Here is a 14,470-nt window from a genome sequence, read left to right on the forward strand (position 1 = left end):
ATAGTATTATGTGGCCCAAGAGACTTCTGTGCAGCTTACATAACTTTGAGTCTCACTTTCGTAGATCAGGTGTTCCTCTAAAGCGTTTTGAAATTACTGTGTGTCCTCAGTCTTTTCTTCTTGTAACCATTATGCAGTTATGGTATTCTTGTTTCCAAAGGGAGATAGGAAGTAGAGATTAGAAATAATTGTTCTTTATTTTGTTGCTACTGCTGTTGCTGTTTTTCATCAACTTTCTGAAGACATGTGATTTCCAACCACGTTCAATTTTTGGGGAATCAGATTAATTTATCTAAAGGGAAATGGTATAAATAATTGAGGCATTTCTTTTTTCCTAAAAGCTGCATATCTGTATCTTTTGCCACCATTCACTGTCACAACAATGTATACTGTCTCACTGCTGTAAAATATTCAGTACTGACTACAGAATGACTTCTCAAATTTGTTTCTTTCTTCCACAAGTATGTTAAATACTCAGTGGAGTTGTCTCATTTGGAAATGCTTAATAAAACGCCATGAGATAGACTTTCATTTCTGAATCTAAATTAAGCTTATTTTTAGCTTGTCATATCTCTCAAAGTAATTCTTGATATTCCAGTGGCATTGGCTAACTTCACTCTAACTTGCCATTCTCACTTCTTTCATCCCCGTGTTGTTAGTCTTCAGAATCTTATTCAGTTGTTACAAGACTCCTGGATGGCTTCGTGCTGTTTTAGCTGCAGTTAAGAACTGATGCAATTTGGTAATTTGTTTCAAATTTAATAGCACATGTTTTTATTCAGTAGTGAACTTAATGTCAGAGCTATGTAGTGTTTTAATGAAACCAAGTAAGGTTGCCAATTGTAATTATAGCTGACGCTTCTGTGAAATGCAGACAGTGTACAGTTTTAAAATGACCAAACCAAAGAGAAAATACTAATTGCAAGAAAAGGGGGATTTGTTATATGGTTTTATTTAAACTCCCTCTTCTGTGTCTCCTAGCTTTTTAGTTGGTGAAGGAGCTTTCAGATGGGCAGTTGATCACGGGATACCAGCATGTCCTCCAGGTATCATGGCTACAAGTGAGTAATCTGGTGGTGTGAGTAGGAAGAACAGGACAGAATAATTTAAAACAGTGCCTCGTATTCTGAGGTGTACGTCACTTCACTTTCCTTAAAGTTCAACTAACATATGATACTATGATATATAAGGATGATTAAGTTTAATAATTTTCTATTAAGTATGAAAATAGTAAAAATTAAAAACTGTTACTTTAGCTGCATTTTAGCAACATCTAATTAAAGTGCGTTCGTGATTCTAGGATTAAATCCAATGAAGGAGTTTTATTTATTTATTTATTTATTTATTTATTTATTTTTAACCAACATGCAGACTCTCTAACAGCCCAAGTTGTGAACCTTTTTGGATCCAAAAAGTACCAGCTAGCCATGTATCTGAATTCAGTATGTGCTGACTTGACTGCTAGGTTTTATAATTCCATCCATCATAATATAAGCAGGCTGGGGTTTGTTTGTTTGTTTTTAATAAAGAGGCAGACAAATAAAACAACTTAGGTACTGAGTTTGTTTCATCTGATATGGTGAATTAATCAAGTCTTGCACATAGAGTCAAAATATACTGTATCCTTAGAGCTGCCAGATCTCTTACAAAAACCTTCTTTTTCTTCAAATTAATCAAGTGATTGTTAAACCTTCTACAGACAAGACTGAAAATTAGTGCATGTACTCATGGACTTCTCAGTCCCCACCCTGTTGGAAAGTGCCATTGCCATTAGTCTGCAGGTTGCTATAGGTGAGAGCATGCCCTGTATTTCCTGTTGAAGTTGTTCAGGTAAAAAGTCAGAGCTCATTGCCAAGAAGATTGCACAGTATTTCTTTATTTTACAAAATAAACATCACTGCATAAAATATGTAAGTTGTCTCTAAAAGAGACATGAAAATCTATATCTGCCATTGTGTGCAGTTCTAAATGTAGATAAACACCCAGAATTTGTGCTTCAAAGTTGCTGATACTCAGTGCTCAAAAGTAACTCCTGAAAGAGTAGCAGTATTATACTACATCATGCCAATTTTCATACATATTCATGTTGCATTTCATTTTGAACAGAAAGTTTTGATTTTTTCACTCTGACATGACTGAAAGTGCTGCTCCATCCATTTTCTGTCCAGAACAGCATTTGCAGCACAACCTTTGAGCTCAGTTGAGCAGAACAGATTTATTTCTGTGACTTTACAAAAGAGGAAAAACCCATAAAGGAGTTTTTTTAGAAAGTGTTTGCTACTTATGTGTAGGAAATACTCCAAAAGGAGGGTCTCTTGATTAGCTCTGTTTGCATGCACTGAAGTTTATGGTATTTCTAGTATCAAAGCCTTGCTGTTCTAATAGGGATGATTAGAGCTGACATTAATTGACAAATGTTCTTGTAGTCAGTAAAATGTACCTTAGAAGAAATCCATGTGTTACAGCTTGAAAATAAGGATGGCCATTGCAGTTTTGCTTTACCTAGTACAGACTGTTTATACTGGAGAAACATCGGAAGAATAATCTCAGCATGTGTACTGATCACAAGCTAGCTTCAAAACATTACTAATTTGTTTTTATGGTACTCTCAGCATTTATCTATTTATCAGAACAATTCCTTCTAAAATGATTACTGGAATTCTCAAATTAATTCTGTTCAAAGCCAATGCAGAAAAGCCTTTTCCTGTTGCAATATCAATTTAAAAAGTATTAAATGTTGGTATGTAAGTTGCCAGTTACCTCTTCCTCTCCAACCCAGACACACACTCCACTTCCAGTCAGGTTTATATATACTGCCTGAGCAACTTAAAAATTGGCCTTTTCCCTAGTATTTTAGTGCACTTGATTTTACTGAATAATCACAGTTTTTGATTATGCTTGCTGCAAGTGCTCTGGTAAAGTTTTCATGGAGAATCTGAGGTAAACTAACTGGAAATAATTTGATTGTTGAGCAGCTCTGCAAAATGCAGTGCCAAAGTAATTAGTAAACATCAGGGTAACTTACTAACAGTAGCAACAAAAAGCACACATACAAACCTTAGCCCAAACCTTAGACATATACTTGGAACAGGTATTAACAACAAGAACTAGGTGTACATGTTTTGGCTTCTTTGTGCTGCACGTGGAAAAAATATTCTTGAAAGCACATTATTCTCTCTCCCTTTTCCTGGACCTGAGATGGCAAGAGAAATGTTCTGTGTGCTGTAATTCTGTGGGATTGTGTGGTTGGTTTTGCAGTGATGGAGCTGTCTGTATGATCAGTTACAATGATCAGCTTTGTGTTCACACTCCATAATTCTCTGATAACTATCAAAGTATTCGGGCACCAAACTGAAATGAAGTTTTAAACCACGTTCCTTGTTGAGCTACATCAAGGTTATGTCAAGGCTCACCTGCTTCCTCTTCCTTGATTTGCCAAGTGTGTGAGGAAATGGGATTTCTTCTCTTTGTAGAAATCTGCTGGCTTCCAGTGTAGTGACTGGCTTTTTGTTTCTTGTTTTTATTAAAATGTGATCTTGCATTGCCTACAGGCTGCCAGAAGGCTGCAATCATTAATTTCTGCCCATAGTAGAGCCTGTGCTACACTTTGTTACCTTATTTAAGAAAGACTGATTTGAAAGCAATCGAAGTGCTAACACTGTAATTGCTGCTTAGAAACTAACTTACTGTATCACATAGCCTCTTGTAGATGTGAAAAGTATGCTTTGTTCTAAATCAGCAACATAAATGTTAGGTACAGCTTCAACTGTCAATATCTCTACTTGCACTAGTAATACTAAGTAGTAATTATTAGTAGCAGTAACTGAGCCATTTTTATCTCAGTTTTTAATTTCAGCCTACAGTAGATGAAAAGCAGGTGATTTGGCAAAGATAATGTGGTATAAGAGAGCATCTTATCATTAGATGTTTTTGATGGCTGGTCCCATCAGCCCTGTCTGGTTATGAATGTGTAAACTTTGTATATTGTGTGAAGGTAGATGTACTTTGTACAGTTGGATTTGAAAGGAGGAGTTAATTTTTCAGCAGCTCAGAAAGCTGAAGACGTGACTCTGGCATCAAACTGGAGATCAGGGTTAACAGCTTTAAGACATTTTATTTGTACAGACAGTAGTTATGGCACTTCATAGGAAATCTGACTGAAATAACACAAAGGAGTTCTGTTAGATCACTGGTGTTAATATCTGAAGCTATGGCTGACTTAATCAAATATTTGTTGCCAAAACACCAAGTTACTGCACAGCTAGTGCTGCTGAGTACTGTCTTACTTGACTTAACATAGGGCTGTTTAAGTATATAATCTTTAAAGGGAAGGAGAAGGATGGTAACTCATGCAGCATTTTTGTACCCCTAACTCTAGTGAGATGAAAGGGACCTGAAGCACTTCACTGAGCTCTATTACATACAAACAGGAGCACCTTGCTCAATAACTGGAATTCAGGACTAGCCAAAAGCAGTGCTTAAGAAAGAAGAAAAGAACAGAGCAAATATGTACCTCCTTTTTCTTGCCTCGTTTGCTATCCTAGAATCTAAACTCCTGGGTCAATATTGGTACATGGAAATGATCGATGGTATTTTGTGCCAATAAATTGTCCTTTTCTCTGGAGCCCATATTAATTTCTAGCATCTGCAAAAACATTTGCAGCTCAACTATGGGTTATTTGAAGAACTACTTCTTTTTCATTATTTTGAGACTTGCTGAATAAAATCTGTTGTTTTATTGTCAAGTCGTGGACTCTGAATCTTTCTGTTCTTCTATCCAGTCCTTGGCCTTATTAACTTGAATAACTTAGTACCATCAGTAAAATCACATCATTATTTTGTATAGAGTAGGTGCTACTATGTGTTGGTTTGGCATTTGGCTTGTAACAGGCCATTTACTCCTTCTTCATTTTCTGTTTTTTTAACCATAATAGTGATTTTTATTTTGTGTATGCAGGGATATTCTCATTTGTGCTATGACTGCTCTATTTCTTTAATGAAAGAGCCGTTTCTAGATGTCATGCAGTTGCCATACTTCTAGTGACACCCTGTGTCTTCCTGTCCATCAGTTTGGCCTGTCTCTCATCCAGCCTTCCTTGCACCTCCTTCTTCTTTCCTCTGCTTCACTGTTATTGAAGTAAGAAAAGTGTTTGCCGTGTTTCTGGGACTGAGCTACATGGTTCAGTGACTCGCTCAGGGCAGCGGCTTAGACTGTGTTTTAGTTCTTTGCTTTTAGGATGAGAATGAAAGGGATCAGGAGAAAAACTCAGGGATTTGGGGGATTTTACTAGGTAGCTTGTGAATTTACTGTCTGATGGAGAAAAAATGATCTCTTCCGTGAAGCAGTAAGGACTGATGTGCCCAGCAAGGGTTTACCCTGAGTTTTTGCCACAAACATTATGAACATTCAATCTGTATGCAGATTGCTTTGCGAAAGCTAGGTGAATACTTTTGTACGTTTTGTTGATGGATGGTTTGTTGTTTTTTTTCCTTTTGTATTGCTGCCTGTCAATGTGTGGCGTACATGGGAAGTAGTACCAGCAGTCTTTAGTCTCAACAGAAGCGTAAATGGTGTTAATTTGTCATTTAAAATAACTGTGTTAAAATGAAATTTAGTTCCATCCATCTTCAATTGTGCCACTTGTTTTAGCTACTGCTCAACAAAATTCCTTACTGGATCATTGTAATTCCTGTGGGTTAACTAGTTTGCTAGTATATCCCTTTGCCATTCTCTTCCTTCCAATAGTTGCATCCTCCTTTAATATGGAATAAAAAGATAAAATGAAGAAAATTCTCCTGTTTGGTTCTTTCAGTTGACTGTAAGAAGTGTCTGCCAGGGGGTGCTATATGATTGATCCATCTGTACTCCAGAGATTTAAGAGTATTCTTTGAATTTTCTTAGTATTTCAGTTACTGTTTTTAAACAAGAATGGCTGAACGCTCGCAGGTTGCCTAATGTTTTGTTGCATAGCAGTTTATAACAACTGCTGTAGGAACAGTGGAGTTTGTGCTTGTGTTCCTGGCTTGCTGTTCCATCCTGTACTGTAAATATATTTTATGGTATTGTCTTGACCTTGATTTGTGCTTTATTGATGCTACAAATTTGAATCTGCTAGTTCAATTTGAAAACATAACTATCCACTTAAATCAACTTTTAGCTTAGCCTGAAAATATTGAAGCGAATAGATTTGGCTTATAAAAGCATGGTGATTTTACAGAAATGTGGCCTTCTTAGTAAAAACTTTTTTTGCATTACTTTGAGCAAGAAGTGTTAGTGTACTGTATTAAACAACCTGTCTGCTGTGGCCTTGTTCAAAGTACACAGACCTAGTTAACAGATTGATACATGTCAGTTCTATTGTTGACAAAAAAAAGAAAAAAAAGAAAAACAAAAGAAAAATAAAAGAAAAACAAAAAGGCATTTTAGTCTTGCATTTTATTCTGTGTGTTTGATTCAGTAGTTTCACACAGTTTATGAATATGACAGTTGTAACTTTCTCCTTTTAATATTTTTTTCTCTGTTCTCTGGACCATTTCCATCATTTCCAGCAGCCTGTGAAAGCTGGTATAGAAATCAGATCACAGGCTTTGTTTGTTCCCAGATGCTCTCAGATTCTTGGTGTTCATTCCAGCTGGTGCTTACAACTGCTGTCACAGAGGATTTGTCAGTGTGCATGTATGTGTACACGTGTATCATAGTGCAGCCATGTGCCTTTGTACATGGGTAGTGTTAGTTTCCAACAGATCAGTTTGTTCCAAGCTCTGAGTCCCAAGGAGAAATATTCTTTAGAGACAGAAATGCCACGTCAGTTCTGATCCTATCCGTGGATGAAACTGGGGAAGGCCTGTGAATGCATTGCTAAGGCTTTCCTTTATGCGGGTTTATTTTGAGGAGCTTTGTGAAAGGCACGTGAATGGGGCATGTGAAGTGCAAGAATTTGTTATTAAAGTTGTTCTGATTTGTGGGTCAGAAGAGTCAGGTAGGGCAAGGAGGGCTGCAGGAGACAGAAGTCCAGAAAGGGACTACAAGAAAGGGTTGCTGCTCTGAGTGCTCTCTGGAGCAAGTGTGATCAAGGGACTTAACTGAAATAGTAATAGGAAACTAATCGGATGTTGTGAATGAGACTTGTTTACTGTAGAGTTTGTAGTGCTGAACAGAATTGAGTAACTTTTAAATGCTAACCATTTAGCTGAGTAGCCAGGGTGTATTATCACTGAGGTGCTGTGTTGAATGAGGAATACAGTTGTCTTTTAATTAATTATGGACTGCATCATTATATAATAAACCATTGAGAACTTGGGTTAAACGTTTATTTGTTTGAAGTACAATATATATATATATATTAGAGGAGTTATGGGAATAATCAGACTTCCAGAGTGCCAGAAAGATTAGTACAAGAGCTGAATATATGATGTGGAAACTTTATGGCAAATGAGTGTCACACGCAACAGCTTTGAACTGGCTCAGAGGCTGTGTTCTGTTACTGATCTGCTTACTGGAAGTTACTCTCTTATCTCTTTCTGTAAAATGGTGTTAGTGATGCAAAAACCTCATTAAAAACCCCTGTATTTATGAGCAGCTGTGGTAATACACGTGCAAGATAAATATCTTCTGCTAACGAATGGTGTATTGAAGATTTTGTGTTTTTTTCTGATCAGTCTGCCCTGTAACACTGGAACCTTTTCAAAATGGTAAAACCTATACCTTAACCTTGAGGAATATATACTTGTGAGATTTTTCTTCCACGTTTCTATATAATAAATAAGCATGTATTCTGACACCATCTCTACTAATACCAACCTCTCATGCAGGTGAGTGGTGTTGAGCAAGTTCTACGTCTGCCTGTTCTGTGCTCTGCCACTTAGCCTACTCTGCAGGGAGACCCCTGTTCAACTTCTACAACTCTGTTTTGACTAAACATTTCACCCAGTGCTGGAGTATGAATAGACCCAAAATGCAGAGCTTTTAAGTCCAGAGTACATGTGGATAGTTCCTACTTGGTAAGTTGTGGGATGGAAGGGAGAATGTGGATGGGGAAGGTTCTGAGGACCTTGCAGATTCATTTTTATAGGTAGCCTATTGCAGGGACATGTGAGCACTGTTGTAAATGTGACAGACCGAAGTTCTGGGATTTTACTGATGTTCTGATATGTTTTTGTTGCCAGTCATTTTTTCATGTCTTTCATGTGGATGAGGCCTGATGAGGCATTTAAATACTAACAGACAACCATTCTGTAAAGCATGGGACTTTTTACTCTTTTTTTTTTTTTCTTCCCCTTCTCCCAGCCGCTCTGATGTAGTTTTATTTATGACAGTATGTACATGAGAGAAAGCAAAACATGAGGGCCCATTGTAGTCTGTGTCTTCTGAGATGCAGGTCTTTTCAGATTGAGTTTGACTGTGCACACTGTTACTGCGTAGGGTAATAATTGTCAAGGACTTTTATCACAAAGCACGTACCAAATTTTTGTTTAAAATTCAAAATTCTTGTGCAAAATCAAAGGAGGCTGTACTAAATAATTTTCCATATATTCCAACAAAACCTCTGGGCTGTACTCCAAGAGTTTTTCGAACTAAAATCCTGTCTGTTCCTTACCTCTCTTTTTCCAGCTTCCTTCCCTCCCCAGTCAATAAGCTTCCCTATCTTCTTGGCTCAGGTGCAACATCAGGCTGATGTAGCTATATTGCATTTGTTTTAGGAAAACTTGCCTGTCTTCAACACTGTGTTGTGTCCTTTTCCTCTTCTCAAGCTTGGAATATGCTGTTGGAGAAGGTGAGAGTGTTTTTTGTACTAGGACGAATGAAATTTTTGTGAATTTTGTACTGTTTTTTGTTTAGGACAAATGAAATTTCTTAGAATCTGCACGGCACAATTGAATTTTTGTTTTAGTTATAATTTGAATTATGAACTTACATTGTGTGTTCCTATTTTCCTTCTGTGTGTAGTGGTGACTTTAATTCTCTAGTGGGCTCTACTTCATCTTTTAAGTGCTCCATTAAACAAATACATTATAATCTGGGAAATTTTTTAGTTTGTAAACTGTGATTTGTTGAAATAAAATCCTCACAATATGTTGTTTGGATGACAAACATGGAGGACATTTTCAGAAAATTTTATTTCCATCTTTCAGTCCTTTAGTACAAAGCTCGATTTGATTTTCTGGTTTCTTTAGTCACCACAGAACAAGATGAAGCAACCAGAGTTATTGCTGGTTAAATTGTCTTTGCAGTGGTTTTGTCTTTCTAGAACTTTACAAAGGCAGGAGTGAAAAGGGGACAGATAGCCTGTTGCTTGCTATTAGTTGGTGGTCCCTTAACTGATGATCTGAAGTTTGACATCAATCTGTGAAATGTCAGAGGAAAGTAGGGAATTGCTAGGTTTCATTTTACAAACTGGTCTACTTTTTCATAATTTTCAAGTCACTTTGGAGGTATTTGCAGATTTTTATCCTGCCAAGAGGAATTGATAGTTTCTAGTAATAATTATTATTTCCCATAAATAATGAAAGGCAACTGTTTGTCCTAGCTAAAACAACATTATCAACTTACGGATGAAATTTAATCCTAATAAATATGCTGGAGTTGAATGTAGCCTGGGCACAAGAACTTCTTCTCTAGGGAAAGTCTGAATAGGCTTTCTTTCCCTCACAGTATGGAAAGGTATGATATTTCATGCCAAATTAAATAATATTTAAGAATTGAATTAATACCTAAATTCTTACAAGTAACTTAGGGAAGAGAGGCACACCATTAACAAACTACCTTTCTCTATTCCCAGACCCCTCAAAATCTCCTTCCATCCCACAAATAATCCACTAACCCACAATCTTCTCCCTTCCAATACCCTCATTCTTTTCTGATCAAAATTCATGCCATTCTAAAGTACAGAACCATGACTGAGATCCCACCTAACACCTCCTTCAAGTACAACCGTATGAACTTGCAAGTGTGACAGATATCATGGTAATTTTCAAGGTACGAGCTCATGTTTAAGTTTTGTTAATATCATGGTGGAGAAAGCTGGGGAAAGAGTAGTTTATTTAACTTGGAAAGCATTATTACTTCCTTAACATAGTGTTCTGTGTTAGTTCATTTAAGTGTCTTATGGTGGTGTCTGCTGCACAGGGATTGAATTAAAGAGGATTAACGTAAATGTGAATATGGGAAATTCTGACTAATTAATACGTATGTATATATATTGGCACAAGTCTGAGGAATATATACATATTCCCCTGCAGCAGGGGCCCAGAGAAGTTGGAGAATCAGTCTCCATCCTTGAAGATACTCAGAATTTGACCAGTAAGCTTCTGTGCAGCCCTTTTGAATTGGACTAGAAGTGTGAACTACTTGATCTCATAAGGTTCCTTCCAGCAAATGACATTCTGTGGTACTAGAAAACTGACCTGTCTGTCTGTCTGCTGTAACGTCTGACATAGTTTAAGCTGCTCAAAAACACAGATCATACCATCTCCTGGTGTTCTAAATATCTGCTTATCCAGCAAAAGTCCTTCATTGAGCAGTGCACCGTTGTTCCCATGGGAGATCAGCAAAGTAAGAAAATGCTTTACAAGTCTTTATCCTAACATACAGTTAAAAAGGCAGTTGGGATAACCATGAATTGAAAATAGTTCTGCCACCTCAGAGTTAATTGTGTTAGCCAGAATTAGTGCTATGTAAGAGTCATGCTTTCTTGAAACAAGGAGAAAGTACATTTCTAGCCCAGTTTCATACTTAATGACCTCTCTTCTCCCTGTATTTCCTTGCTTACCAATGCCTCTTTGAATTAATGCAAATAATGCAATGTCGACAATTAAGTCCTTTAGAACAGATCATCATTTTTATTGCTTCAAAAAGACAAATAGAATCTTAAAGCACAAGGTAAAATCAGAAAATAGTTTAATTGCTTAGAGGATGGAGGAGTTCCGTGGATGGAACATATCTCTTCAGCTTGGAGAACATCATATGTTGTGGGAAAAAGTGGCTGGATAGATAGCAACAAAGGCATAGTTGGAGTGATGACTCAGTGAGACCATGTAGCCGTGCTTTGTGCCTGACAGGTCAGCTTGGAGCTAGCCCAGGTGTTCTTGGTTTTGACACTATCCTTGTGCATATATTCAAACTGATTAGCATGCAAATATTGCAGAAGGCTTCGGAATACCAATGGCATAAAATTCCAGAGAATGAAGAAAACTTCTTGTGTACAGGTTTTTATGGATGGGGCTTATGTACCCTCATATTTCTTACTCCTCACTGGGTGCACAGCCTTTATTTTCCTGAACTGGCAGGAGCCAATGACAGCAGTAGATAACAGTCTTAGGCATATTTATGCCTGTGTAATATCTACTTTTATGAGTACCAAGTCCAGGCACCTCTCTTTCTCACCCACGTATGATGGCTCTGCCCATAGGTGCTTGCTGTATTCACTCAAGTCATCTCAATTTGTTTATTTTCCTGTTTAAAAATTCTGTTAAAAACAACGTTCTGTCTTGGTTCATTTTGGGATACATCTGTTTAACAAATTCTGTTCTTCATCTTGTTGGTTTGTTGTTTATTTGTGTATTGTCTTCCAGTTAATATGAGACTAAAATGATTCTTCACCTGCTCCTCCTTATCAAGTGTTTTGCTTTTTACCTCTTGGTCCTTGTTTCAAACATGAAAATGTCTTATCCAAAGTATATTAATCAATATTAATGGTAGAAAGAGTTCCTTTCTTGGTGATGGCAGATTAATATGTATTTACAGTTTTAAGAAACTGGTATTCATTGTGTTTTTGGAGAGAAACGCCAGCTTTCTGATTACTTTTAGGTTATGCTCTTGAATAGATGTGGTAGTTTAAGGTCCAGGCCCATGTACTTAAAACAGGCTTAAAGGAGAGTTCTCTGGGTGATTTTGGCACCCACACGGTAAGTTTCAAAGAAATAAAATGCTCACTGCCCACTGAGAACTGTAAATGAAAGCTTTGTGTTCGGTTGGCTCTGCAATATTGATTTTATTCGTAGACGGATCTTGCAGCTGTTGCAGTCTTCTGAATAATAGTGATATAGCCACATTCTGAATTCCATTTCAAATGACATTTTAAGAAGTTTATACTTCAAATAGGAAGCCTGTGCTTTTTAACTTCCATTGAGTTTGTGACTTATCCTTATGTACCTCTGCCCCCCAGATACCTTGATTTTGCGCATCTGAACAAGTGACAGAAGGCATTTTTCTCCTCTCTTTTTTTTTTAGCCTTTCAAAGAGGATGTTAAGCCAATGTAATATTCAGTCAGAACTAAGTTAAATGTCAGTATCTGCAGATTTTTCATGAAGTGAGACTTCTAAAATGAGAATATGCTGTTTTGGTTTCTTCAGCATTATTTATGTATTAATTTATATTTCAGCCTTAAATAACATTATTTCTAAATGTGGGATTTAGATGTGGAAAATGTCTGTTTGTCTTTTCAAGACCTAGTTGGTGTTTATACTGTGTCAGATTATGGATCATAAAATTATTGCTTGATTATTGTGTGGCTTTAAAATATGTGGTAAACATGCAGATATGCACTTAAGGTAATAAAGTAGTAGCCTGACTTTACAGATATCAGAATGAGTTCACATGGTATCTATTTACTTGTCAACAGTCAGAAACAATATTTTTAATATAAGCCACTTACTCCATTCTCTTCTTTGTAGTGCTGCATCTTTGCCAAACAGAGAGATATTTAGACCAATATAGCTTCCATATGTGCTCTACAATTTGTTACTACTAGTTATTTTACCCATCACCGTTGCTGAACAATAGTAGAAATTTTTTCATTTGGGAAAAGACATGAACATCTTGTACCGAACTTTAGTATTTTATTGTAGACTTTTTTAATTGTTGCTTTTTGTTGAAAGTGTGGTGGGAAGAGACCTCCACCGTGTAAACTTAACAATATTTAAGTAAATTTTTTAGTTAAATGCTTTCAACATGTTTTATAGGGTTTAGTTTAGCAGCTTTTAAGAGGAACAAGAGGAAGCTGGAGTTGGCTGAAAAGGTAGAAACTGATCTCATTCAACTAAAGAAGAGAAGACAATCAAATGAAAAGGTTAGTTTGTGTTTCAAGTTTTATTGTCATCCTAACTTTACAGCTGATGATGAATAATCGTGTTTTATTTATGATTAGACTAATGAGGCATTCAAAGACTCTTCTCCTTGACCACCCAATATGTTCAGATGATATCATGATAACTTAGTGAAGTTAGAACTTTATGCCTTGCTACTTGAACACCAATCTCTCCCTTTCTGTGTTAGTGATATGGAAAATGTATTTTGCATATTTTGAAGTGTAAATATAACAAATGTAAACACAAACAGATAACTGTTCACTGAAACATTTTCTTTAGCATAAGATATCTGTCAGTGTTTCCCACTTTTTAGTGTTTTCTGAACACACTGCATTATGGAGCTGGAATTGGTGAAATTTGAAATGTCAGGTAGGTAAACATGTGCATCTGTGCATCATCTAGCATTGACCTGGCCCATATTACTTGTACTGGAAGACTACTAGGACTCCCTCTGTTTCCCTCATTCTGTTCCTTTGAACTTAGAGCCTTTCTTACAATTAGAAAACGTCTGTCACAGTATTTGTATTTACTGTTACATTATAGCTTACTAAATTAAATAATTAAATCCTTGTACTTCACCTGGAGCCTGTGTCTATTTGCATTGGCCACTTCTCTTCGCTTTGGTAACTGGACTGACTGCTGCCTTATTTAGTTGCAATTGTTGATATAAATAAAGTACAAATCCTAAAACTGCTGAAGAAGTTGCATTCACTGTAGTCTGTGCAAATGCAAACCAGTGATAAATTCAGCTGTTTTCTTCTCAGATTAGGTCTTTTCCCTGGCAGGATGGTACTTTTCAGTTTTCAAGGAGGTAAGACGTGTGAGGAAAGTAAGGATTGAGGAGAAAATAGTCACCAGTTTGGAACTTGTCTTGTTTACAGGACTTCATGTACCTCCTTTCAAAAGTTACTTTTCTAATGGTGTTAACACATAACTGAGGGAGGAGGGTCTTTGCACAGTGTTGGAGTTCCTGTAATAAGGGACAAGTCAATGCTTGAATCATACGCCAATGCATGAGCTTACCAACCTGCAATTTGAAATTTCAAGGGCTCCAGAGTCATGTGCAGAACGTGTGGGAGACCCTCAAAGGCCAATGATGGTAGTAGAGGAGGTGATCAAATAGAGCTCTACTCATTGGTAAGTAATGCAGCAAAGTAACATGGTGGTTTTGTCAGTTTTCTGGGTGCATCCTGAGGGGGGCTGAGAACTAAACCACATCGTGCGGACTACTTGTCTTACTGCACAGAACGTAAGATAACTGCAATTTTGCAGGCAGTTTAATTCTTCAAAATGAAATAAAATGAAAAATCAAATTCTGCAAGAGCAAGATTTACAGGAAAAGCAGAATAATTCTCTCTAAGCAATTAGAAAGAAGATGTTATT

General features: G+C 36.8%; 1 protein-coding gene across 2 annotated transcripts in view; it reads left to right on the forward strand.

Moving 5' to 3' along the window:
- Positions 1-14,470, forward strand: part of TASP1 (taspase 1) — a gene marked incomplete at both ends in the record, with an annotated part of 72,093 nt that overhangs the window by 17,187 nt on the left and 40,436 nt on the right. For both annotated transcript variants that reach the window (XM_079532506.1, XM_079532507.1), the window contains 2 exons: positions 982-1,061; positions 12,962-13,068. In XM_079532506.1, the coding sequence (XP_079388632.1) occupies positions 982-1,061; positions 12,962-13,068 (187 nt within the window). The remainder of the gene's footprint in view (positions 1-981; positions 1,062-12,961; positions 13,069-14,470) is intronic.

This window comes from Tetrao urogallus (genome assembly GCF_951394365.1).
Source record: "Tetrao urogallus genome assembly, chromosome: 2".
Lineage (NCBI taxonomy): Eukaryota > Metazoa > Chordata > Aves > Galliformes > Phasianidae > Tetrao > Tetrao urogallus.